At 40.7% G+C, this 27,869-nt stretch overlaps 1 protein-coding gene across 1 annotated transcript in view; it reads left to right on the forward strand.

Annotated features, from left to right (window-relative positions):
* The window catches only part of LOC124615603 (nuclear pore membrane glycoprotein 210-like), a 262,491-nt gene that overhangs the window by 190,506 nt on the left and 44,116 nt on the right, over positions 1-27,869 (forward strand). Inside the window, exons 12-13 of the mRNA XM_047143596.1 lie at positions 3,731-3,898; positions 19,609-19,771. Of these exons, the coding sequence (XP_046999552.1) occupies positions 3,731-3,898; positions 19,609-19,771 (331 nt within the window). The remainder of the gene's footprint in view (positions 1-3,730; positions 3,899-19,608; positions 19,772-27,869) is intronic.

Consider the following 27,869-nt stretch of genomic DNA (forward strand, 5'->3'; position numbering starts at 1 on the left):
AGAAGGTGCAGACTATGAAGCAATCATTGAAGTGAAGCACATCATGTTCAGCAACAAGATGGTCGTACTGTCCCTTGAACACAGTTTGCAGGAGCCGTTCATATGGACAGACAGCCTATTGTCATGCCTCATTAGAAACTGGCACAGTGGTTGCAGCCTAGTTTGCAGAGCACGATTGCGTTCACGGGTATCCTAACTTTTAGCGTCGTAGGAGATGGTTGTGACAGAACTTGAGTAGATGGTAGAGGGATGATGTATTGGATAGGTCTTGCTTCTAGGTCTGTTGCAGGCATATGAAACATGAGACAGGGGGGTTGGGACTAGGGGTGGAGTAGGGATAGACAAGGTTGTTGCGTAGGTTGGTGGAATACAAATGTAGGAGGGCTGGGGAGGATAGTGGGGAGAATATTCCTCATTTCATGGCATGGTGAGCGGAAGTCGAAACCGTGCTGCTTTGTAGCTGGACAGTGAGTGTGTGTGTGTGTGTGTGTGTGTGTGTGTGTGTGTGTGTGTGTGAGGGATGGTAGGTGACTTGGAGAGACAAAGCATGGGAGATCTTTCTGGACAAGGTTAGCAGGGTCCTTTTATTCTGTGAATGCCCCAGTGAGACCTTTGGCATATTTGAAGAGGGACTACGCATCACTACAGATGTGATGTTCTTGGTTGGGTAAACTGTATGAAAGGGATTTCTTGGTTTGGGATGGGTGGCAGCTGTCAAAGTGGAAGATGTCGATAAGTGTGATGTGGGTGGAGGTACATTGAGCCATGTTCAGCAACAAGACTCTTGACCAGAGTTTGCAGTAGCTGTTTGTGTGGACAGACAGCTTTTTGTCATGCCCTATTAGAAAGTGGCACAGTGGTTGCAGTCTAGTTTGCAGAGGTCAACATGGAGGAATGTTGCTTACTGGTTTGAGGAGAGTCAGGTGAAATGAATAGGGAAGAAAGTGTTGGGATTCTCTAGGTATGTTCCCACATCCTTAGCCCAGATTGTGAAGATGTTGCGATTGAATCTGAACCACATGGTTTGGAATTCTGGATCGTTAGCAGGGATTTCTCTAGGTGACCCATGAATAGGTTGGCATAAGATGGTGCCATGGTGCCTATTGCTGTACCATGGATTTGTTTGTAGGTGATGCCTTCAAAGGGGGAGTAATTGTGGATGAGGATATAGTTGGTCTTGGTAATGAGGAAGGAGACAATAGGTTTGGAGTCAATCGGGTGTTGGGAAAGGTAATGTTCAGTAACAACAAGGGAGAGCTCCGGATGGTAAGGCACAGGAACTGTGAAGAATCTGTGGAGAAAATGGTTAGCAAATTTTCTACAGGAGGGTAAGTTATGGTGTTAGTCGTAACCTACCTTCTATGTAAAAGACATCACCCGTTTCATCCTGGTCCTCAAACCAACAAGCCTCTTAACTCGATATTGACCTCCACCTCAAGAATGGCATCAGTAACTCTGTCCACATCAGACCTACCGGCCACCAAGAATATCTTTACTTCAACAGCTGCCATCCATTCCATACTAGAAAGTCCCTTCCATATAGCCTAGCCGCCAGAGGTCGTCACATCTGTAGTGACTGGCAATCACTTTCCAAAAATGCCAAGGGCTCTACTGAGGCATTCACAGACCAAAATTGTCCTGCCAGTGTTAATGATCAATCCTCCCCACTATCATCCTCACCCATCACTCAGAGGTATTCCGTCATCCACAGAGTCCACATAATATCCTTATCCTTCCTTACAAACTCCTAATCCCAGTCTCTTGCCTTGTGGCTGATATCCCTGTAATAGACCTAAATGCAAGACCTATTCTCCCACTGTTGCCTACCCCAGTCCTGTCGCAAGCATCTCCTACCCCAGCAAAGGCAGAGCTACTTGTGAATGCAGCCATGTGATCTACAAACTAAGCTACAACCACTATGCCGCTTTTTACATGGACATGACAACCAACAAGCTGTCTGTCTGCGTGAATGGCTTCTGCAAACTGTAGCCAAGAGAAAGCTGGACAACTCTGTTGCTAAACTGCTGCCCAATACGATGTGCTTCACTTCAATGATTGCTTCACAGCTGGTACCATCTATATCCTTCCTACCAATACCAGCTATTCTGAAATGCGCAGGTGAGACCTGTCTCTACAACATATGCTTCGTTCCTGGAACCCCCCCCCCCCCCCCCCCACCTTAATCTTCACTAGTCCCTGTCCTCCATCTGCATGTCTCCTTCCCTCCTCCCATTCCACCACGACACATGCTTTCTATCTCACCAACACACCTCCAAGTCCCCCCACCCCTCCCCCCTCCCCTCCCAAACCTCAACCACCTGACTCTGCACATAGCAGCCTATCCTGTCCCCTCTTGTCCCTGCATGCTCCCACAGTCAGCACAATATCTTCGCCCACCCTTACCCTGGTATCCATCTCCCTCCATGCCTCATGCTTCGTCTTTAGCCCCACCACCCACTGTAGAAGACTACTGTCAAATCACAGTGTCTGGAGTCAGGGGCCATGTGTGTGTGGGTTCTGCTTGTACGAATGTGTGTGTTTTCTATTTCAGGAGAAGGACTTTTTTTTGTTTGAAGGCTTAAACATTTAGCAGTCAGTTTCATAGTGCCTGTCTGCAACTCAATGTCTCCTCTGTGTGCTGGATAGCAATATATCCTTATCGTATTGCAGTCATTCCTATCCATCAGACAAACAGCAATGTATTATCAAGTGAACAAAAAAGGCTGTAATGTTAATAGGATGCTCAAAAGCCTATAGACAATCAAAATCTGTAACAACAGTGCTCAGTGATGGAAGCTCTCCATTGAAGATTAAAGTACAAAAAGAGTTTCAGTGCAAATATTATCACCTTCTCCTAGATGTAAATCCAGGACAAAGTGCATTTATGATTGCCATGAGTCTTGTAATCAGCTATTGTTGTTTCTTCTTCCTTGTCTTACTCTTGTTAACCAAGAAAGGGAAAATGAAGAAACATCAGTGCTCAGATGAATAATTTTGAAGCAAACTGGAAACTCCTGCCAGTTTGCTTGCTGTATTTTAACATCACAGTGGGGTTGGTAGCCCGCAAAGGGGTGAATCATACCCATAGTGATGTCTTTATCCCTCTAGTAATTAAATGGAGAAGGAAATTAAGGTTCTAAAGAAACAGGTATCTCAATTGTGCCATATGTCATGGAGAGACTACAGTAATTTCTCTTCAGCGCATGTCATTTGTGTGAATTGAGAATTTTTGAATGTATTTAAAAAATGAAAGAAGACCCCCTTGTGAAATAATGTGAGTGTCTGTACGTAGATTTTTTGACAGTTTGTTCACATCATGGTAATTATATATTGGCATTTTCGAGTTTTTCAACAAAATGTAAATTTTTTTCTAACTTTCAGGCAGCAGAAGTGTCTATTATTCTCAAAGAGTCAGTTTTCAGTTCTAATAGTAGACTGGTATCTAATCTGTGTCAGTAATGGTTGTTTATATGCTATTGTCAACTACTTCTGCTCGAGGGCAAGGGAGAGAGGGTGAGGGGGATGGCAGTAGTTCTCACCTAAAGGTACTAATGGGAACGTCAACAGGCAGAACATGTCTGTAGTAATTCATCATTGTTATAATTTAACAAAGGAATTGATTGTTAATGTTGCTGTTAACAGTTAAAAATAAACAATTACGATTTAAGAAACGTACATCTTTTGTTGGAATTTATATTAACTCATTGTCTTATCTGCTTATTCTTTTCAGGTGGAGTCAGAAAACACACTTCTTACTGTGGTAAAAAAGGATTCTGCTGTCCGCCTATCATCATCATCTTACAGGATAATTTTGAGTGACGAGTTCTGGAAACTTGGAGAATTAAGCTTAAAAATGAATGTCAGCGTTATTTCTGATCTTACCTGTCAGAATTTGCAGGTAATGGTGCCCTTTTTGTGCCAAATTCTGTGACTTTGTTATTTTGCATTCTGTATTAGTTTTAATTGCACTCTGATACAGTATGATTTTACTGGGATCAGACAAAAAAATTAAATATATAAAAAAAAAAAAAACTTTGAGGAAATATGCTAAGCAGATGCTGCCAAATAAGTGTCAGGATTGTATTTGAAGCAGATGCTGGGGAACTGGCATCCATTCAGCTTTGTTCTGAAAGTTTTGTAAAAATGTCCTTGTATTATGTTTTTTGAAAATCATTTTCAATTTTGTGGACTTGACTGTTCTTGTATTGTCATTTTGTTTGTCTAATCACTGATTAACGTTCTTTTGTAGTTGCCACAAACATGTCTTGCATTTTCTGATTTTTTTTTATTCCATATTTTGAATTCTTTGTGTTGAGATTTTACTGCTTGATCACAGTCTACATTCCAACAAGGAATTTGGTTTTGAGCAGTTAAGTTGTTATAAATTTTAGTTTTAAGACACTGGTTATCCAGTCAGTCATATTTTTTTTCTTTTTAGAGAAGAATAGGCTTCTTTGCGATTAATTTTCATTTTCAACCTGTGGCTGACTGGCATTCGAAAATGGACGATTGCTTGAAACCATTTGTGATATAAAGAAACAGAAAATTTAGAATCCTTCCATAGTGGTGCAAGCTACTTCTACATTTCAATTACAGTTTCCGGACTCCAAGTGTGTGAAGGAATTATATTAATTTGTGCCATTAATATTGTTCATCTGATACAGACTAAGTCAACTTATACTCACAGATGTCAAGTTATTAGTTTCGTAGAAATTGCTGTATTTAGAATGTCTAATTTCTTCTTTTAAATGATTTGAGAGTAAATGTCACAACTCAACGAATAGAAGAGTTGCTGAAAAACACACAAACAAGACAGAGAACTTTGTTAGCTTTGGGACCTGTATGACTACATCAACACTGTGCTAAAACTGCCATTCACTATCTTGACTGGGGTGGAGGTTTTGTGTCAGATGGAGTAGGTGAAGGGCAAAAGGAGGTGGGAAGTGGGAGGGAAGTTTGGGGATGGGTGGCTGAGGGTGGGATGGAGGCAGCAGATGCGCAGGATAGAGGTGCAGGAGGGAGAGGTAACAGGTGTGTGGAATAGGAATGCAACACAAGCATAGGTGGGTTTGTGTGGCTCGTGATGACAGTGATATTGAGTAGTGGGTTGGAAGAGGGCAGCACAACAGAGGAGGGGAGATCTCAATGGGAAATGGGTGTGGCTGCAGGACGTGTAAAGTTAGGGGCCTGGAGCAGGATGGGGGTGGGTGTGGAGTAAGGGGGTAGAGGTATTGGAAACCAGGAGGATTACAGAAATGAAGGATGTGCTGCATGGACCACTCCCATCCACATAGTTAAGAGAAGTTGATGTTGAGGGTAAGGATTTAGATGTTACAAGTTGCGAAGCAGCCATTGAAATGCAACATGTTGTGCTCAGCAGGGTGTTCGGTCACTGGGTGGCAACTCTGGCCTTGGGCATTACATCCAGCTATGAGCCAACTGAAAGGAGCTTTTGAATGTTTCTGTGCAACTGCATCAGATAGGAGGAAAGAGTGGCAACACTGTACAACTGTACATCAGTTTGGCATGGTAAAAGAGAATCAAAAAGGAACTATATTGATGTGTATGCTTTTTTATGTGGTTTTATTTTTTATATATCAGCTAGTTGTAAGGAACAGAAACAAATTAAGAATAGTAAGAAGTTAAGTCTCAGTTAAACTTTTACATCTACATCTACATGATTACTCTGCAATTCACATTTAAGTACTTGGCAGAGGGTTCATTGAAGCACAATCATACTATCTCTCTACCATTCCACTCCCGAATAGCACGTGGGAAAAACGAACACATAAACCTTTCTGTCCGAGCTCTGATTTCTCTTATTTTGTTTTGATGATCATTCCTACCTATGTTGGTTGGGATCAACAAAATATTTTCGCATTTGGAAGAGAAAGTTGGTGACTGAAATTTCATAAATAGATCTCGCCGCGACAAAAAACGTCTTTGCTTTAATGACTTCCATCCCAACTCGCGTATCATGTCTGCCACACTCTCTCCCCTATTACGTGATAATACAAAACGAGCTGCCCTTTTTTGCACCCTTTCGATGTCCTCCGTCAATCCCACCTGGTAAGGATCCCACACTGCGCAGCAATATTCTAACAGAGGACGAACGAGTGTAGTGTAAGCTGTCTCTTTAGTGGACTTGTTGCATCTTCTAAATGTCCTGCCAATGAAATGCAACCTTTGGCTCGCCTTCCCCACAATATTATCTATGTGGTCTTTCCAACTGAAGTTGTTCGTAATTTTAACACCCAGGTACTTAGTTGAATTGACAGCCTTGAGAATTGTACTATTTATCGAGTAATCGAATTCCAACGGATTTCTTTTGGAACTCATGTGGATCACCTCACAATTTTCGTTATTTAGTGGCAACTGCCACCTGCCACACCATACAGCAATCTTTTCTAAATCGCTTAGCAACTGATACTGGTCTTCGGATGACCTTACTAGATGGTAAATTACAACATCATCTGCGAACAACCTAAGAGAACTGCTCAGATTGTCACTCAGGTCATTTATATAGATCAGGAACAGCAGAGGTCCCAGGACGCTTCCCTGGGGAACACCTGATATCACTTCAGTTTTACTCAATGGTTTGCCGTCTATTACTACGAACTGCGACCTTCCTGACAGGAAATCACGAATCCAGTCGCACAACTGAGACGATACCCCATAGGCCCGCGGCTTGATTAGAAGTCGCTTGTGAGGAACGGTGTCAAAAGCTTTCCGGAAATCTATAAAATAAGTTTACTGACGAAAAATTACAACTTTCAAAATGGTTTATGTATTTTAACTAGGGTATCGGTTTATAAATGTTGTTGATTGTTATAAATATTGGATTGAGTGAATAAAAAATTGACATATTATAACACAAAATACAGATGTGTTCATATACAATAGACTAATCTGAGTCCTCAACTTCAAGGCAAGAGACACACTTCACAACCTAATCGGTATACAATCTGGACCTGAATACTTGCCCATATCAAACGATTTGAGTTGCTTTGCAACCTCTAAGGTATCTACTTCTAAGAAACTCATGCTAGCAGCTGTTCGTGTTTCAAATTCTGGAATGTTCCATTCATCTTCGCTGGTGAAGGAATTTCGGAAAACTGCGTTCAATAACTCTGCTTTACCGGCACAGTCGTCGGTAACAGTACCATCGGCACTCCGCAGCGAAGGTATTGACTGTGTCTTGCCGCTTGTGTACTTTACATATGACCGGAATTTCTTCGGATTTTCTACCAAATTTCGAGACAATGTTTTGTTGTGGAACCTATTAAAGGCATCTCGCATTGAAGTCCGTGTCAAATTTCGCGCGTCTGTAAATTTTAGCCAATCTTCGGGATTTCGCGTTCTTCTGAACTTTGCACGCTTTTTCCGTTGCCTATGCAACAGCGTTCGGACCTGTTTTGTGTACCATGGGGGATCAGTTCCATCTCTTACCGATTTATGAGGTATGAATCTCTCAATTGCAGCTGCTACTACTTTGAATTTGAGCCACATCTCGTCTACATTTGCATAGTCAGTTCGGAAGGAATGGAGATTGTCTGTTAGGAAGGCTTCTAGTGACACTTTATCCGCTTTTTTAAATAAAATTATTTTGCATTTGTTTCCTTGGAAGAAACAGTATTGAGCCTAGCTACAACGACCTTGTGATCACTAATCCCTGTATCAGTCATGATGCTCTTTATTAGCTCTGGATTGTTTGTGGCTAAGAGGTCAAGTGTGTTTTCGCAACCATTTACAATTCGCGTGGGTTTGTGGACTAACTGCTCGAAATAATTTTCGGAGAAAGCATTTAGGACAATCTCGGAAGATGTTTTCTGCCTACCACCGGTTTTGAACAAGTATTTTTGCCAACATATCGAGGGAAGGTTGAAGTCCCCACCAACTATAACCATATGAGTGGTGTATTTATTTGTTACGAGACTCAAATTATCTCTGAACTGTTCAGCAACTATATCATATCAGCGCACACTCCACTGCAGAGTGAAAATCTCATTCTGGAAACATCCCCCAGGCTGTGGCTAAGCCACGTCTCCGCTATATCCTTTCTTTCAGCAGTGCTAGTTCTGCAAGGTTCGCAGGAGAGCTTCTGTAAAGGTTGGAAGGTAGGAGACGAGATACTGGCAGAAGTAAAGCTGTGAGTACCGTGCATGAGTCGTGCTTCGGTAGCTCAGATGGTAGAGCACTTCCCCGCGAAAGGCAAAGGTCCCGAGTTCGAGTCTCGGTCGGACACACAGTTTTAATCTGCCAGGAAGTTTTATATCATAGTAGTCTGGGGGTCGCTAGAAGGATCCAATTATTAACTTAGTTCGGCTGTTAAGTATAACCTCCACCCATACCAATTCGCACTGAATATCTACTTCGATTTCACTACAAGATAAACCACTACTGACAGACACAAACACTCCACCACCAATTCTGCGTAATCTGTCTTTCCTGAACACCGTCTGAGACTTCGTAAAAATTTGTGCAGAACTTATTTCAGGCTTTAGCCAGCTTTCTGTACCTATAACGATTTCAGCTTCTGTGCTTTCTATTAGCGCTTGAAGCTCAGGGACTTTCCCAGCACAACTACAACAGTTTACAACTACAATTCCGACTGTTCCTTGATCCGAGCACGTCCTGTATTTGCCACGCACCCTTTGAGATTGCAGCCCACCCCGAGGCCTTCTAACCTAAAAAACCGCCCAGTCCACACCACCCAGCCTCCACCACAGCTTGACTAATTTAATGTAATTGCAAAAACTGAAAATAATATAAAAACAAAAGACAAGGTCCCATAAAGAGATATCGAGTGGATTTAAGTCTGGCAACTAACTGGCCATTCACAGGGCCTTCACAATCAGTCCATCATGAAGGAAAGGAATTGTCTTGGTGGCATCACACTGCGAAGTAGAAATGAGCAGGAATTGTGCACGAGCCATGTCTTCAGTCCGTGGAGCAGACTATCTTCTCTATTAATTCTGGTTAACTTGACATTCAGGAAATGCAAAGGTTACTTTCCTATTAGTCATCATGGTTGCACATATTGAGACAATAATTGGTAATGTGATACCAAATATTGACCACTACTTCTGTTGATATCCTCATATTTTCATCTGTGGGGTGTTTTCTTCGCTATTCACTCAGTGAGTAGCAATCTACAACAGACTTTACACATTATTTCAAACCTCTTTGAAACTTTCTCTTGCTGGCACCCCGTATAAAGTAATGAAAGGCAAAACGTGTATTACTTACTGCATTTTCGCTATTCATACAATAAAACTTCTGTATAAGGCATGACGTTTTAATATACTACTTCGTTACTACTGACTCTGTTAGAACACATTGTGCAGATAGTGTCCACATCTACCACTGAATGTACTTGCAGAATTACATAATTGTATGATGCACAGCTCAGGAGTATGATGTCATAAACACTGAGATATGCTTTATAAGTACGTATTTGCTTCTTTAAAGCGTTATGATGAATAGGAAACTGAGTCTTCACTAAATCATTTAATGATTCATTTTAAATCTTCTGATGAATTTTCAGCAGTAAATGATAGCAAAATCTGCAAACAGTCCAAGAAGGTTGCTCGGATTATCTCCTAAATCATTTACATATAGTAAGAAGAGTAGAGGGACTGTAGCACTTCCTTGGGAAACTCCAGGTATCACTACTATTTCATTAGATGACTTCCCTTAATTTATTATAAACTGTGGCTTTTCTGACAAATTCATTATTCTTTTTTTCATTGTTGAAAAGGATTGGTTTTGTAAGATGCGTGTATCTGATGACTTTTTATAAAGTTGCTGAAGTCCTACCTCTGCTCGTTGCCTCCTGGCAACTGTGTTTGCACCTTCTATGACGGTCGTTTGAAAAGTCCGTGCAAAAATAAAAAATACTTATGTGTTTGGGGTAAACCTTTTTTATTTTTCGACGTAATCTCCTTTTAGACTTGTACACTTCATCCAATGCTGTTCTAATTTGTTGATCCCTTCCAAATAATAGGAATTGTTCAAGTCTGCAAAACAGCTATTAGTTGCTGCAATCACCTCCTTGTTTGAATAAAGTCTTTGTCCCACCAGCCATTTCTTCAAATTGGGGAACAAATATTAGTCTGAGGGAGCCTATTCTGGAGAATAGGGGTGATGTGAAACGAGTTGGAATTTTATTTTCATTAATTTTGCGACCACAAATGCTAAGGTGTGTGCTGATGCATTGTTGTGATGGAAAATGACTTTTTTGCGGTCCAATCGCCGGTGTCTTTCTTGCAGCTCGGTTTCCAAACGGTCCAATAACAATGAATAATATGCACCTGTAATAGTTTTACCCTTTTACAGATAGTCGATGAGGATTACCCCTTGCAAATCCCAAAAGACAGTCGCCATAACCTTTCCGCTCGAAGGAATGGTCTTTGCCTTTTTTGGGGCAGTTTCTCCCTTGGTAACCCATTGTTCAGATTGTTCTTTGGTCTCAGGAGTATAGTAATGTATCCATGTTTCATCCACAGTGACGAAATGATGCTTTAAGTCCTGCGGACCCTTCCTGAACAGCTGCAAACCATCCTTGCAACACTTCACACGATTCCGTTTTTGGCCAAGCTTGAGCAATCGCAGAACCCATCTTGTGGATAGCTTTCTCATGTCCAAATGTTTATGCAAAATATTATGTACTCATTCATTCGATATGCCCACATCACTAGCAATCTCACGCACCTTAACTCTTCTGTCATCCATCACCACATCATGGATTTTATCAATGATTTCTGGAGTCGTAACCTCCACAGGGCGTCCAGAACGTTCAGCATTACTTGCGCCCATATGGCCACTCCGAAAATTTTGAAACCACTTATAAACTGTTCTAATCGAAGGTACAGAGTCACTGTAATGTTTATCAAGCTTCTTTTTAGTCTCCTGGGGTGTTTTGCCTTTCATAAAGTAATATTTAATCACCATACGAAATTCATTTTTGTCCATTTTTTGACAATCACTTGACTTCCTTGATTCACACGAATGCCAAACACAAAGAAATAGACTAATATGGCTGAGACTTGGTATGCATTCTTTCCAAAGATGTTACTAACTAAACGTGAACTTGATATGTGTTGGTGGTGCCATATCTCAGACTTTGCACAGACTTTTCAAATGCCCCTTGTACATGTGGATATGTTTCTGTGCTGTACTTGCAAAATGAGATTTTGTGACATTCATAATGAAGAACTAAAGGCCAGTTATTCTTCAGTTCTCCTCAACAGCTTGTATTGAAGTCTCTTTCTTTTGTGCTGTTCTTTGCCAATCCTACTCAACAACTAATTTCTAGAGGCATCACAAATGCACTATAACCATTCAAGCATCTACCCATTGAGTAAAACGTGTTAGTTGATGGGAGGCTTGCGTTGGAAAATTTTCCTTAACCCTTTACAGATGTGCTCCCTACGTTCCGTGCTGAGTGCAGCTTTGTTGTGGCTACACTGTTCACCAAAAGCTGCTACTCATGCTGAGAGACGGCATTGCGCCCACTGTGAAATACTTATCATCCAATTTTAAGAAAACTAATCTCTGAAAAAATTTGATTTGTTCCCATCTTAAAGACTGATATTTTTGCTTGATAAAGTACTGAATTCCTTTACATTATTCACTATTCTCCTCCAAATTAAGTAAAACATTGCACGAAATTTTAAAGGGTTTGCAGAAGTAAAAACGCATTACGTAAACTTTGGATGTGGGTGATTTTAGTGTGTAGGTCTGAAAGGTAGGTAAGATATCAAAATTTTATTTAAAATTGAGAGTGGAACAATATCTCATTTTTTTCTCAAGTTATATGTTTATATCTGAGGGATTTTCAGGTGTGACTCGCCCTTTTCCATCCCTGCGAATAGTATCATAACAATTGTCATATTTCACAAACGGTTCAAGATATCAGACTGAAGTTTTTTAAAATGATAGCACTCAAAGAGGTATATATGTTGTATGATAAATACTAGAAACTTTTTCTTCGCCAAGATGTGGAAGTAACACGTCCACAGCCGTGAGATGTTGGCAGCTCAGGATGCTTAGAGACATCACTAGCGCTGTAGGAAAGCACAAATGGCGCACATGTACACATCCGCAGCAGGTGGGAAGCTAAAGAGCAGAACATGTATTCACGTCCACAGCAGTGAAAAGGTTAAGAGAATTGTCTTGCAACTTTTGGTCTTCCATCTACAAAGATGATATGCATATCGGCGTGTTATTGGCTTTTCATAGTTGTCATGAAAGTAACACTGTGAAATTCCTGTTAATAGTAGTTTGCACAACAAGTATCAGCTGGAGCAAACAGTGCAGCACTGTTGTAAGTAACATTCCTCCTTGAGCATCAGCAACTTCCTTTTTATAGCTGAAACTATACACGATACGAGATTCATGCTGTCAATATTAATAATACTATACACAGTGATATACAAAAAAATGAGTTCATTGTATAGATTAGACAGTATCTTTTATAATTTTCGGAGTTATAGGAATTTCCCTAGAACTCAGAGTTTTCCCTAGTTAAAAACAGATTTAGAGTTTGCAGATTGGAATGCTTCTGGGGTGAATGGGGAGTGCATGTGAAGAATGGATGTGTAGTTGTGAGCAGTTAAGAGTGTGTGAGCATGTGAAATAGTGTTATGCAATGGGAGAATGGGTCACATCCACTGACTGGAAGGAAAAGGGTGAAAACAGCCAGTAGTTACGTTGAAGAAGCCATATCCTAATGCCAGTCTGTATGATAAGTAATCAATTTCAGTTGTCTTTTGAAAAATTTTTTTGGCAGTAAACATAATTACATTTCAGAGACCAGAGAGGAACCGCGAAGGCTACAGTAGGAAGCTGTGATCTAGTCACCTGTGTGTAAGATTTGGTATCCTGGGACTCCCGTGATTTTGTTGAAGTATTTCAAACACATTTCATTGAGAACAAAGAGATCACAGATTGTCAAAAGTGGACATGTACAATGATATCTGATTTGGATGCCTGTTCTGATATGTTGTTTTGATGAAGTGAATCAGCCCTTTCTCACTGCACATGATAACTGCGTGGCATGTTACACAGAAATTGCTTAGAACCTAAGTAATGAACTGTGTAGTAATTGGTGTGAAAGGGGGGGGGGGGGGGGGGTTGCGAGATTGTGGTTCTTGCATAGCACTTAGCCTAGCTGACACTTCCCCCACTGCCATGCTGGCAACAGTGTCTGAGTACAAAGAGGGTGGAGAGGGGAAACTGTAAACATGCCACATTTAAATGGTAGTGCAGTTGCACTGCATATGACTTGGTTTTGCATCTCACATTACCGAACGACATGGCTCACAAACACAACAAATTTTCATTATTATTTAATTATTTTTGGATCACAGAAGACGTACTACAATTTTTATTTGGCATAAACTGTCGGCATACCGACAGAAGCAGGTTTTCACATTCAGTTTGCCACATAATCACGACTGACTTACTTTAATAATTGAAAAAAGGTCTTTCATATGACTAGGTATGTTAGTTGGTATATTGTAGCAGTTCTGCAACCTCATTGTGGAGACACGGAAATTCTATTTGAAGAAAGTAAGGTAGATGTCCAGGACAGTTTTAATGAAAAGAATTTGTTATTAAAATGGGAATTACCTTGCATGTCTCGAAAACAGCTGTAAGATTGGCAGAGTACTGGAAACATTGAGAAAACTATCCTTGTAATGCTTTCAAGGCCACACTGAATCTTCAAATCATTTGTTTTCTCTAAAGGCAGTGAGCTTAGAGGACTGGATTGTGTTTGTCAGAATGTGTCCCTTCTGTAACAGGACTTTATTTTAAATGCATCCCCATCAAATAAGAAAGAAGTTATTTCTAACCTTGCAATGTCTTACTGTGAGCAGTGGGCAGTCAAGTCTGCTTAAACTGTGAAGCCTCCATTCTGGATGTTCTAATGTTCATTCCTGCACCCCTTTTTCCTTCATAAATTCAACAGTGATGAGTTTTAAATTGAAAAATCTCTCAAGGCATGTCTCTTGACCAATGTACCTTGCTAATATATAAAGTCTCCATACTCTGCGTACAATTCCATCGAAAACTGTTACAACTGACATTGGAAAAATGCATCTGACTTCAGGTATTTGACTATCCATACCACCAATTTCCTCATATGCTGCACACCCACAAAGTTAGTACTAAGTGCTTCTTAATGTGCACACCACGGTACTTCATGAAATGTCACACAGGCTGGACTATGGCCCGTACACATTGCCTGTGTGAAATTTGCCTTGCTGTGGCTGGCCCTAGTGTAGTACTTTTGGTGAGTGTAACAACATATTGAACATCGAGTGAAATTTAAAGTGATAATAAACAGATTATGTTGAGATTTAGTAGCAGAAGACCGTGAGTAAGATATAGCTGCAGCCTACCAATGTGAAACAGTGGGAACTTCAGGTTGTAATATCAACAGTCTAGGAAAAGATAGAGTGCTACTTGCTGTAAAGATGACATGTTAAGCTGCAGACAGGCACAATTGAAAGACACTTGGACATAAGTTTTTGGCCACAACCTTCATCAGAAAAGAAAGAGAAATGCACACCATTCATTCACTTAAGCAAGCACACCCCCCACAAACATGACTTCCAATTGCAGCAGCTCAGATCGGAATGCAACTGCCACATCGAATAGAAGCAGCAGTCTCTAAGGGGTGTGGAAGGGGAAGGGATTGCAGTGTATGAGTGGGGGGAGAGAGGAGCACCCACCATCTGGTAGAGTGTGCAAGGACTAGACAGCTATAAGGTGCAGTGTCAAGTGGTCTTGGGACAGGGAGATGGAGGAATGGAACAAACGAGAGAAGGGATTAACAAGGGGCAGGTGTGCTGACAGAAGGTGACACACAAAGAGGGTGGGAGACGAGAGTGTGGTGGAGATGACACGACAGAGGGGTGGAAACTGTTGGGTGGAGGGTATGGGACAGTATGCTACAATAGGTTGAGACCAGGATAATTACGGGAGTGGACAATGTAACTCCCACCTGTGCAGTTCAGAAAAGCTGGTGGTGGAAAGGAGGGCCCATTTGACTCAGGTAGTGAAGCAGCCATTGAAGTCAAGCATGTTAAGTTCAGCTGCATGATGTGCTACATGGTGGTCTACTTTTCTTGTGGCCACAGTTTAGCAGTGGCCATTCATCCTATTGGAGAGCTGGTTGGTAATCATACGAAAATGAAAAGCTGTGCAGTGATTGCAGCAGAACTGGTATGTGACATGGCTACTTTCGCAGGTGACCTGGCCCCTGATGGTGTAGTAGGATAATCCTTTGACAGAACAGGAAGTCCTGAGTGGGTGGATTGGGAAGGTCCTGCACATGAGTCCTCCACAGGTATGTGATCCTCGTGGCAAGGGGTTGGGATTGGGAGTGGCATAGGAATGGACTAGGATGTTGTGGAATTTGGATGGATGATGGAAAAATGTTCAGTAGTGGTAAAATCCTGGGGCATAAGGGATCTTCATGTATAGGGTGTTGATGTCAACAGTGACGAGTAGAGATCCAGAAGATAAAGGAGTGGGGATGGCGGAGAGTCAGTGAAAGAAGTGATTGGTATCTTTGACGTGGGAGGCTAGATTATGGGCAAGTGGTGGGAGGTGTTATCAATGAGAGCTGAAACTCTTTCAAGGGGGGCAATAACCAACCACAATGTGGTGTCCAGGGTTGTTGGGTTTGTGGATTTTTGGGGAGCATGTAGATGGTCACTGTGCAGGGTGTCAGAGGGGTGAGGAGGGAAATGGGTTCAGGGGATACATTTTGGAAAGGGCCTAAGGCTTTAAACAGGGATTGGATGTTATGTTGGACCTGTGGGATGGTATCATTCTGGCAAAGTTCGTAGGTGGAGGAGAAAGGTAATTGCCAGAGGCCTTGCACCAGGTAGTCACTGTAGTTCATAACAACAGTAATGGAACCTTTGTCTGGAGGTAGGATGATTAGGACAGGATTTGTTTTGAGGTTGTGTACAGCTATTCTTTCTTCTGCTGAAAGGTTGGTGTTCTGAGGAAGGGACCTGGGGAAGTGTGGTGAGGCCAAGTTGGAGTTAAGGAATTCCTGGAAGGAGAATAGCAGTTGGTTAGGAGGGAGAAGGGAAGGATCATGGTTGGATGGTGGTACGAACTGGGAGAGGCAGGATTTGATGCTGGGATCAGGTTGGCTTTAGAATGTCAAATTAAAATATCTTCAGCTGTCTAAATTTCCAGTTGTTTTATGTGAGCAACCACTTTCACTGCTACATTATGCCATCTTCAGGCCCCCTGACCGATGTGTAAGGAGAACTCCACCTCTAGTCCAGTCAGAATAGGGGCCAGCATTCAAAGACTGGTATCCGTAGATCTTTGACATAGTGATCCCTTGATGATCCAGCCCCTTGGTGATTGAAGGGATCGCTGTGTCAGAAATCTGTGAATCCGAGTCACTGAATGCTGGCATCTGTTCGGACGGGTTCAGAGGTGGGATTCTCCCTACACATCAGTTACAGAACCTTAAGATGGTGTAAGATAGCACTGAAACTGGTTGCTCAAATAAAGTAAGTGGAAATTTAGACTGCTGAAAGGTGTATTGATTTGATATTGATTTTATATTGATCAGTCAAGGTCTAGCAACTGTCTGTATAAAGATGGATTTACAGAGACTTTAGGTTGGTTTTGGTTGGAGAGATTGGCAGCAAAGAAGTGTTTCTATTGTAGTGATCGGGAGGAGGACAATAGGTCTTTGTCAAGTCCAAAATGGTTAAATTTGGTTGTAGGGCTAAAGGTGAGGCCTTTGGACGGGGCTGAATTCACTTCTGTGGAACTGAGGGTGTTGATGGAAAGTTTAACACCAGTGTCATGGGAATATTTTGACTCTGTATTTGGTGGGGTGTTGCTAGGACGTATGGGGAGATGTGACTATTTGAAAGGGTCAGCTAGGCAGCATTTATATGTGGTGAGAGCTGGACAAGGAGCAACGGTGTGATTAGGATAGGCATTCCGATAGTGGTGCCACCGAGCCTCCACAACATCCTTGTCCAACCCTATGCCACTCCCAGTCCCAACCCTTTGCCATCAAATCATATCCATGTGAAGACCCAGGTGCAAGACCTGTCCAATTCATCCACCCAGCACATCCTACTCTAATCCTGTCACAGGTTTGTCCTACCTCATCAGGGCCTGGCTACCTGTGAAAACAGCCATGTCGTATACAAGTTCTGCTGCAATCGTTGCACAACTTTTTATATTGGTATGACTACCAACCAGTTGTCCACCAGGATGAATGACCACTGCCAAACTGTGGGCAAGAGCAAAGCAGAGCAACCTGTGACACAACATGCAGCTGAACATAATGCACTTGATTTCAATGGCTGCTTCACTACTCAAGCCATCTGGATTCTTCCCTCCACCACCAGCTTGTCTGAAATGCGCAGATGGAAGTTATCCTTACATCACATTTCTCACACTCGTAATTACCCTGGCATCAACCTACAGTAACATACTGTCGCCACATCCTCCACCCAACAGTTGCCATCCCTCTGTCCCGTCACCTCCTCCCTATTCTCGTGTACTGCCCTCTTTGTTTGCTGCCATCTGCCTATGCATGTGCCCATCTTTCACCTCTCCTCTCCTTCTTCACTCTGTTTTCCCCTTCTCTCTGCCCCACGATCTCCTGACACTGCGCCTGTTGGAGTCTTGTCTCTAGTCCCTGCACACTCCTCCAGACAGTGCTCCCCCACCCCCACCTTACATTACTGTTCTTTCTCCTTCTCCTTCCCCATCTCCTCCCCTCTGGAATGCTGCTTCCATTCCATGTACCAGTTGCATTCTGGTTTCAGCTGCCAGCATTGGCAGTCGTGTGCATGAGGCATGCTTCCTTGTGTGAATGAATGACGTGTGTTTCTCTTTCTTTTTCTGATGAAGGCTGCGGTCGAAAGTTGATGTGTAAGTGTCTTTTAATTGTGCCTGTCTGCAACTTAATTTGTCATCTTTACAGTAAGTAGCTATCTGTGTTTTTTTATATTGCTGATGCTTTTAGTGTGAATGTCACAAGTGAAATTACAGTGGAAGTAAAGTAGTAATTCTTGAACAGTGGAATGTCATATGTGCAGTTACAGCTGAACTCTAAATATTAGTTTTTGACCAGTTTGCCAGAGATGTGTTGTTGCCATTAGAGTATGGATGTGGAAGCAGTTTTTATTTCAAGTTGTAGACAATCTAATCCCAACCTTAATTGCAAGAGTATAACACACTTTCATCTTTTTAAGAGTGTATGGTGAATTCTAGTAAAACATGCCATGCAGTCATAGTTTTTCACAGCTTTTCTTGGCTAGGGAACTTAGTGTGTTGCTTTAGATCAGACAATGGAATGCATGGAGCCTACTGAGTTGAGTGAGATCGTGTCAACTAGTATTACAGTAACTTCACCACTGCATTGCAAAGAAACAAGCCATATCTGGGTGCTATGTGTGCTACTTATATAGCATAAGGTTTGAATTTACTTGCACTAAGAGCATCTCATATTATCATTTCAATTTTAGAGAAGTCATAGATTAGATGAAACCATGGGCTGATAGTGATAGTCAAGTATGTTCGCCAATTTGAAAAGTAAACAAAGTGTTAGGCCGTGATATTGAACATTATACACAATTTTGTTAATGAAGTTCCTGGTGATGGATTTTTGTTCAGAGTTCTGGTAAGGTAGTATCATATTTTGAAAATAATTTTATTTTATTTTGTAAAAATATTTTCGAGCAATAGGCCATGAAGTACTATAAAATGAAATAAGAATTACAAAATGTCTCCCATTACTTGCAACAGTTCCCTTCACCACTCCGAAGAGGACTGCTGCAAGTTAGTTAAAATGTTGGCTTTTCTTATTGTCTTATTTAGTTTAACATAATGACATGATCTAACACCCAAAAGAATTTTATTCAAATTTACACTTGTCAAATATGTCTATGCCCTTAAAAAAATAAAAAAAAACTTAATTAGAGGTAAGAAGGTAGGAGACAAAGTACTGGCAGAAGTAAAGCTACGAGGATGGGTCGTGAGTTGTGCTTTGTTTGCAGAGCACTTACCTGTGAAAGACAAAGGTCTCAAGTTCGAATCTTGGTCTGGAATGCACTTTTGATCTGTCAATAAGTTTCTTACTTAATTAGACTTAAGTAAATACTTGCTATAAAAGTCTGAACTTTTTTTCATATGACATACAGTTTTTATGCAGAGGAATAAATATCTGATAATTTTAAAAAAATCAGATTTACATGACTCAGTGCAGAATAGTTCCTTTCCATAAGCAGAAAATCTTTCTTTGACCACAACCAGCATTCAGATATAATGGTGCTGGAATTTGAGCCGTGTGTCTGATTCAGGCATCATTGTTTTGTACAGGAGTTGCTTTAATGTACTGCATGCACTGCCACACACCAAGCTCCCACGTCCTTCTGACTGGTGTTTGTTTCATTTTGTTCTCTACTTTTTATGAAACATTTCTGGATTTATAGTTTTAACTAACCATTTATCTTATGAAGTGTGATCAAAATGCATAGTATGAAATGATATTTAAAACTTAATTACTTGGAGAAATAAAATTAGTTTGCCTCTTATTAACAGGTTCCTGTCAAGATGCGTCTAAAGGCTGACAAAGTTCATTTACCATCTCCTTGTTTAGTGACGCATTTGACTTCATGGGGAACATACATCAGTGATGGCCTATATAACTACAGATATCTTATTGTGATCACCTTGATTGTTATTCTTGTGGGAACTATATACAGTAAGTATTAATCGCTTAAAAGAGAAATCTATGCCAGCAAAAATTGTATTCTCTTTTACCATACTTGTTCTAAGTAGCTAATTCACTTTAGTTGATTACATTTGGATAAAGATTTTGGTTTTTGCTGATGTAATCACCCATAATAACAGTATTTGAACTTCCAGGATGGCAACTGGCTATAGAGCATGTACTTTTCTCGTGCATCTAAATCATCTTAATTTTATATCTATGCTTTTGTCTTTATGCTTCATAGATCAGTTTGGATTCCGTAGAAATTTTGGAACACGCTAGGCAATACTGACCCTACACCTTATCTTATATACTAGATTAAGGAAAGGCTAACCTACATTTACAGCATTTTTGACATAGAGAAAGCTTTTGACAATGTTGACTGGAATATTCTATTTCAAATTCTGAAGGTGGCAGGAGTAAAATACAGGGAGTGGAAGGCTATGTACAATTTGTGCAGAAACCAGAAGGCACTGATAAGAATCGAGGGGCACGAAAGGGGAGCAATGGTTGAGATGGGAGTGAAACAGGGTTGTAGCCTATCCCCAATGTTATTCAATCTGTACATTGAACAGGCAGAAAAGAAAACTAAAGAAAATTTGGAGTAAGAATTAAAACCCAGGGAGAAGAGAGATAACCTTGAGATTTGCCGAAGACATTGTAATTCTGTCACAGACAGCAAAGGACTCAGAAGAAAAGTTGAACAGAATGGACAGTGTCTTGGAAGGAAGATGAACACCAACAAAAGCAAAATGTGGTAATGGAATGCAGTCAAATTAAATCAGGTGATGCTGAGGGAATTAGACTAGGAAATGAGACACTTAAAGTAGTAGATGAGTTTTGCTATTTGAGCAGCAAAATAACTGACGATGATCAAAGTAGAGAGGATATAAAATGCAGACAGGCGATGCCAAGGAAATTGTTTCTGAAGAAGCGAAATTTGTTGACATTGAGTATAGATTTAAGTGTCAGGAAGTCTTTTCTGAAAGTATTTGTATGGTGTGTAGCCATGTATGGATGTGAAACATGGATGATAAACAGTTTAGACAAGAAGAGAATTGAAGCTTTTGAAATGTGGTGCTACAGAAGAATCCTGAAGATTAGATGAAAATCAAACAATGGAAAATCCAAGATGGAATGTAAAAATATTATGAAAAGGAAAGTTTCAACTCACTAAATACTGGAGATGCCGAGTCACGCTTTTGGCCAGTAAGGCCTTCGTCAAAAACAGATGACAGGTGCACGCGCTCACACACACACACACACACACACACACACACACACACAAACTGCAATCTCTGGCAATTGAGGCCACTGAAGATTAGATGGGTAGAACATGTAACTAATGAGGAAGTACTGAATAGAATTGGGGAGAAGGGGAATTTGTGGCACAACTTGACTAGGAGAAGGGATCAATTGGTAGGACACATTCTGAAGCATCAAGGGATCACCAATTTAGTACTGGAGGGAAGTGTGGAGGGTAAAAATCGTAGAGGGAGACTAAGAGATGAGTGCACTAAGCAGGTTTAGAAGGATGTAGGTTGCAGTAATTACTTGCAGATGAAGAGGCTTGTACAGGATAGAGTAGCATGGAGAGGTGCATCAAACCAATCTTTGGACTGAAGACCACAACAGTGACATCGTGACTTTCATATTTATCTGTTCTTCTGTAACAAAATTTTATCTTTTCGCCTTATTCTAATTATGTTAGAACGTGGACAAGGAGTCAGGATTTTTAATGTTTCTTCGCATAGCTCATTTTGAAATGGAAGAAGTCAACACTGTCAGTTGGATAGTTTCCGAGAAGAAATAATAAACAGAAAAAACTGCTGATGATGTGACAATTTGGTCCCATTGAATATATGAAGTGCTGCCAATTGTGACACTTATTTGACAGCCTTTATGTGTTGTCTGCTGCCGCAACGTGGATGTAAAACTGTGTACCTTTTTTGGCCAGAGAAATGGGGAATAGAGTTATATAAGTTTATGATTTCACATAATCGGTTCAGGGACGTCATGAGATTTCTCACGTTTGATTTGAGGTTGACACGGTCAGAGCAAATAAAGAATGAAAAGTTTGCTCTTACTTCAGGTGTATGAGAGAGAGTCACAGCAAACTTTCAAAACTTGTCCATTCCTGGTCCGTATACTTGTGCCGAGCAGGTGTTCTTGTTCTAATGTGCTCTCATAATACAAAAAATCATTAAAAATTCAAAATCTCTTTCCAGATCTCATTTTTACTATGAATTGGTTCAGTGGAAATACTCTTCAATTCCTTATATAATTGCAGAACAGAGGTGACACATTAGAAATATTGTATAATTACCAGTATGAGAATTGAAAATAATTAACTTTTGTTGTTTTTCTTTCTAATTACGCACACAATAGTCTTGAGGTACCTATGATTCCTAATGACTCCAGAAAGATATTGGGTTCATTAACTGTAGAATTTCTAAGTAGCAGTAGTAAAATTCATAGGTGTCCATGTTCACAATTATCACATTTATTCTACACTTTCAAATGATTATCTTTCAAATAAAATAATTTCAGATGCAACTCTACATATATGTAATACAAAACCAAATTTCACTTTGTACTTTCCCGCCAACCACATAGAAAAATAACCTCACACAACACACAAACAAGAAAAAAGACTGTATACATATCAAAGTGATTCTCTTGTGTAACAAATGGCTTTCTTACCTATAAGTTAGGCAGTAGCTTGTATCCCTGCACAGCTGGCCAATGCACAATGTTTCATTTTCGAGTTGAAATGAACAACTAGTAAGAAAAGACTTATTTGGATTTACCTGTGCACTTTTTAGTTTCAGTGCTTAAATTTCTTGTGTGTCAGTGTAATTACCAGGCATAGTGGAGGGCTGGAAAAGGGGATCCAGGGAGTGTCCAGCAAGTCTCACATATGTCCCTGATTGCCTGACTGATCCACTACTGTGGCTGCCCTGGTTACTGCCCACTTTGAGAGTGACCCCTCCACGTTGGTTGAGTGGGAGGTTGTTTCAAGGTATGACATGCAGAGAAAAATTAAAAAAGAATAATTAAAAAAGGTTAAAAAAATTTGAGTTAGATGCAGCCACTTGCCCTGTGTCAGAGGAAGCCTCTTGGCCCGCAAGATTGTGGCAGTCACAGAGGGTGGATTAATGGTAGTTAGGAGCTCCAATGTTAGGTGCATAATGGGGCCTCTTGGGGGGTAGGGCTGCCAAGAAGGGGGAGAAGTCCAGTGTGACCTCTACATATGTACTGGCGGGAGTCATTTCAGATGCAGAATGTGTGCTTCCGGATGGCATGAAGAGCACAGGGTGTAACCAACAGCAGGTGGTTGCTTATGTCAGTACTAACGATGTGTGTTGCTTTCCGTCGGAGGAGATTCTCCATAGTTTCGGTTGGCTGTCTGAATTGGTAAACACTGCTAGTCTTGCTTGTGAGGTAAAGGGAGAGCTCACTGTTTGTAACTGCACTCCAAGTTTAAACGCAGCCAAAACCTCTCAGACAAACAGAAGCTAAACGATGTCAAAGTTAGCGTAAGGAGGGCTATGCGTGAAGCGTTCAGTGAATTCGAAAGTAAAATTCTATGTACCGACTTGACAGAAAATCCTAGGAAGTTCTGGTCTTACGTTAAATCAGTAAGTGGCTCGAAACAGCATATCCAGACACTACGGGATGATGATGGCATTGAAACAGAGGATGACACGCGTAAAGCTGAAATACTAAACACCTTTTTCCAAAGCTGTTTCACAGAGGAAGACCGCACTGCAGTTCCTTCTTTAAATCCTCGCACAAACGAAAAAATGGCTGACATTGAAATAAGTGTCCAAGGAATAGAAAAGCAACTGGAATCACTCAATAGAGGAAAGTCCACTGGACCTGACGGGATACCAATTCAATTCTACACAGAGTACGCGAAAGAACTTGCCCCCCTTCTAACAGCCGTGTACCGCAAGTCTCTAGAGGAACGGAGGGTTCCAAATGATTGGAAAAGAGCACAGATAGTCCCAGTCTTCAAGAAGGGTCGTCGAGCAGATGCGCAAAACTATAGACCTATATCTCTGACGTCGATCTGTTGTAGAATTTTAGAACATTTTTTTTGCTCGAGTATCATGTCGTTTTTGGAAACCCAGAATCTACTATGTAGAAATCAACATGGATTCCGGAAACAGCGATCGTGTGAGACCCAACTCGCTTTATTTGTTCATGAGACCCAGAAAATATTAGATACAGGCTCCCAGGTAGATGCTATTTTCCTTGACTTCCGTAAGGCGTTCAATACAGTTCCGCACTGTCGCCTGATAAACAAAGTAAGAGCCTACGGAATATCAGACCAGCTGTGTGGCTGGATTGAAGAGTTTTTAGCAAACAGAACACAGCATGTTGTTATCAATGGAGAGACGTCTACAGACGTTAAAGTAACCTCTGGCGCGCCACGGGGGAGTGTTATGGGACCATTGCTTTTCACAATATATATAAATGACCTAGTAGATAGTGTCGGAAGTTCCATGCGGCTTTTCGTGGATGATGCTGTAGTATACAGAGAAGTTGCAGCATTAGAAAATTGTAGCGAAATGCAGGAAGATCTGCAGCGGATAGGCACTTGGTGCAGGGAGTGGCAACTGACCCTTAACATAGACAAATGTAGTGTATTGCGAATACATAGAAAGAAAGATCCTTTATTGTATGATTATATGATAGCGGAACAAACACTGGTAGCAGTTACTTCTGTAAAATATCTGGGAGTATGCGTGCGGAACGATTTGAAGTGGAATGATCATATAAAATTAATTGTTGGTAAGGCGGGTACAAGGTTGAGATTCATTGGGAGAGTGCTTAGAAAATGTAGTCCATCATCAAAGGAGGTGGCTTACAAAACACTCGTTCGACCTATACTTGAGTATTGCTCATCAGTGTGGGACCCGTACCAGATCGGTCTGACGGAGGAGATAGAGAAGATCCAAAGAAGAGCGGCACGTTTCGTCACAGGGTTATTTGGTAACCGTGATAGCGTTACGGAGATGTTTAATAAACTCAAGTGGCAGACTCTGCAAGAGAGGCGCTCTGCATCGCGGTGTAGCTTGCTCGCCAGGTTTCGAGAGGGTGTGTTTCTGGATGAGGTATCGAATATATTGCTTCCCCCTACTTATACCTCCCGAGGAGATCACGAATGTAAAATTAGAGAGATTAGAGCGCGCACGGAGGCTTTCAGACAGTCGTTCTTCCCGCGAACCATACGCGACTGGAACAGGAAAGGGAGGTCATGACAGTGGCACGTAAAGTGCCCTCTGCCACACACCATTGGGTGGCTTGCGGAGTATAAATGTAGATGTAGATGTAGATGAATTGCGAAACTTTGGTATGGTGAGGTTCTGGGTTCTGCTTAATTGGTCAGGAGGCCATTAGGCATGCAAAGCAAAGCAACTACATTGATAGCGGGGGTTGTACGTAGTGGACTGTGCAGTGTTTTTGGTTAGATCATCTTGGAGAAATTACAGAAAGGGCTTCAGTCTCAAAGAGTACAGGGCAAAAAGGCATGAAGATTGACCTAGCAATGTATGGTACTGTAGTTGTAAATGGGTTCTGAAAGGTGCTAAAGCTGATGATAAGTGTAGCTGAAATTTTTACAAAGGACACATAGGTGTTCAGAAACGATAGAGTAAATACAGGTGGTGGGGTGATTATTGCTGTCAGAAGTAATTTATCTGGTACTGAAATTGAAATGATAGTTTACGTTAGTTAGTATGGGAGACGTTATACTTGACTACCAGAATAAGTTAATAATTGGTTCCTTTGCCAACCACCAACTCACATTATATATTTGCTGAACAGTGTAAAGAAAACTTGAGTGTCATTTCGCAAAGGTACTCCACTCATACAATTACTGTTGGTGGTGACTCGATCTACTGTTGATATTTGGACAAAAATACGTGTTTGAAGTCAGTGGTAAGCATTAAATGTCATCTGATATTATACTGAATGCTTCCTCTGAAAATTATTTTGAACAATTATTTCAGTAGTACACTTGACGTGTAAATGGTTGCAAAAACGTAATTGATCCTTAGCAACAAATTAAATAAGTCAGAACACTATTACAGAAGCAATGAAAAAAGCACGGCAAATTTAAGACAATGCAAAATCTCATGTTTTACTGAAGCTCAAATTTTAGTTTGGGCTTCAATACAAGATGCTTTTAATAGTTTCTACAGCAAAACTCTGTCTGGAAATCTGGCAGAAAATCCAAAGAAATTCTGGTTATCTGTAAAGTACATCATCGATAAGACACAACCTTCACAATGCGATGTTACAGATGACAGTATCACCAAAGCGCAGTTACTAAATGTGGTTTTCCGAAGTTCCTTCACCAGAGAAAACTAAGTAAATGTTCCAGAATTCGAATCAAGACTAGTTGTCTACATGAATAACTTAGAAGTAGATAATCTCTGTGTAGAGAAGTAGCTTAAGTTACATAACAAAGGCAAGTCCTCCGGTCCAGATTGTATATGAATTTGCTTCCTTCCAGAGTTGCTGATACCGTAGTACTATACTTAGAAATAATTGCTCACTTGATGAAAGATAGGTAGCTAAATACTGGGAAGTTGCACAGGCCACACCAGTACTCAAGAGAGGAAAGAAGAGTAATTTGCTGGATCACAGCATCATTGGTGATGATTTACAGTAGTATTATGTTCGAACATTATGAATTACCTCAAAGAAAATGATCTGTTGTCAAATAGTCAGCATGGATTTAGAAAATATTGTTCTTGTGTGATACTCTGATCTCTTTATTCACATGAAGTAATGAGTGCTATTGATTGGGGTCTCTAATTGTTTCTGGAAGGCTTTTCTTCACAAATGACTTCGAATCAAATTGCTTGCCTGTGTAGTATCATCTTAGTTGTGAGGTTTTATTGAAGATATCCTCTCACAAAGATCACAGTTTACTGTAATTGATGGAAAATCTTTGTGTAAAACAGAAGTGATATCTGACATCCCCCAAGGAAGTATTATATGCAATTTGCTGTTCCTAATGTACGTAAGTGCTGTAGAAGACAATCTTAAGAAGATCAAAACCTATTAATGTAGACAAGATATCCGTATGGTGTGAAAAGTGGCAATTGACTGTAAATAATGAAAAATATGAAGTCATCCATATGAGTACTAAAAGTAATCCACTAAATTTCGGTTACAAGATAAGTCACACAGGTCTAAAGTCTACCAGTTCAACTATACACTTAGGGATTATAGTTACGAATAACTTAAATTGCAATGATTGCACAGATAATGTGGAGAAAGCGAACCCAAGACTGTATTTTACATTGGAACTTCGATTTTACATTTTCCGATTTTATGTTTTTTTTTTCACAATTCTACACCATAAATTTATAGCTCCTGTGAAAAGTCCATAAGATTAATGCTAAAAATTCTCCGGTTTTATGTTTCTTCCTAGTAAGATTTACTCAATTTTACGTTCTTACTTGATGTCTCACTTAAACTTCATCCTGTTTTCTTCCTATTGACATTTGATGTGACTAAACAAGTTGTAAGTGGCACAAAAGACAGACTGTTCACACCGTGGGTGATGGCAGAGTTAAGGGAATATTTTAGGCCATTGCGGAGAGGGGAGACATGAGAGAGGAAATGTTGATGTAATCTACTACCAGCATAGCCAACACAACTTGTAACATTTAGCTTCACCATGCAATGCTGATGGGTCAGGTATGTTTCACACTACTTTTTACAGGAACTGACAATCATAACATGTTGGTGCTGTGAAGGAGACCAGAAATGAGGCTATCGCTTTGTCGATCGCTATATTGTCAAGTTGATGTTTATGAATGTGTTAGTGACAGTTGTAGCAAGAACTCTTTAGGGGAATATGTGGTGCAACGTGCAAAATGCTTGTGACAAGGAAGAATATGAATGTTATTGCTCATCGTTTCATTTGCAGCTATTTATGCTGTCCTCTTATGTTCATGCCTAACCACACTCTCGACAGTCACCACATATTCAGAAATAAACAGCGAATTATTTGTGACAAGGAACAATATGAATTTTATTGCTGCTCATTTAACTTCCAGAAATT

The sequence above is a fragment of the Schistocerca americana genome, chromosome 5 (genome assembly GCF_021461395.2).
Source record: "Schistocerca americana isolate TAMUIC-IGC-003095 chromosome 5, iqSchAmer2.1, whole genome shotgun sequence".
NCBI classification, from domain to species: Eukaryota; Metazoa; Arthropoda; class Insecta; order Orthoptera; family Acrididae; genus Schistocerca; species Schistocerca americana.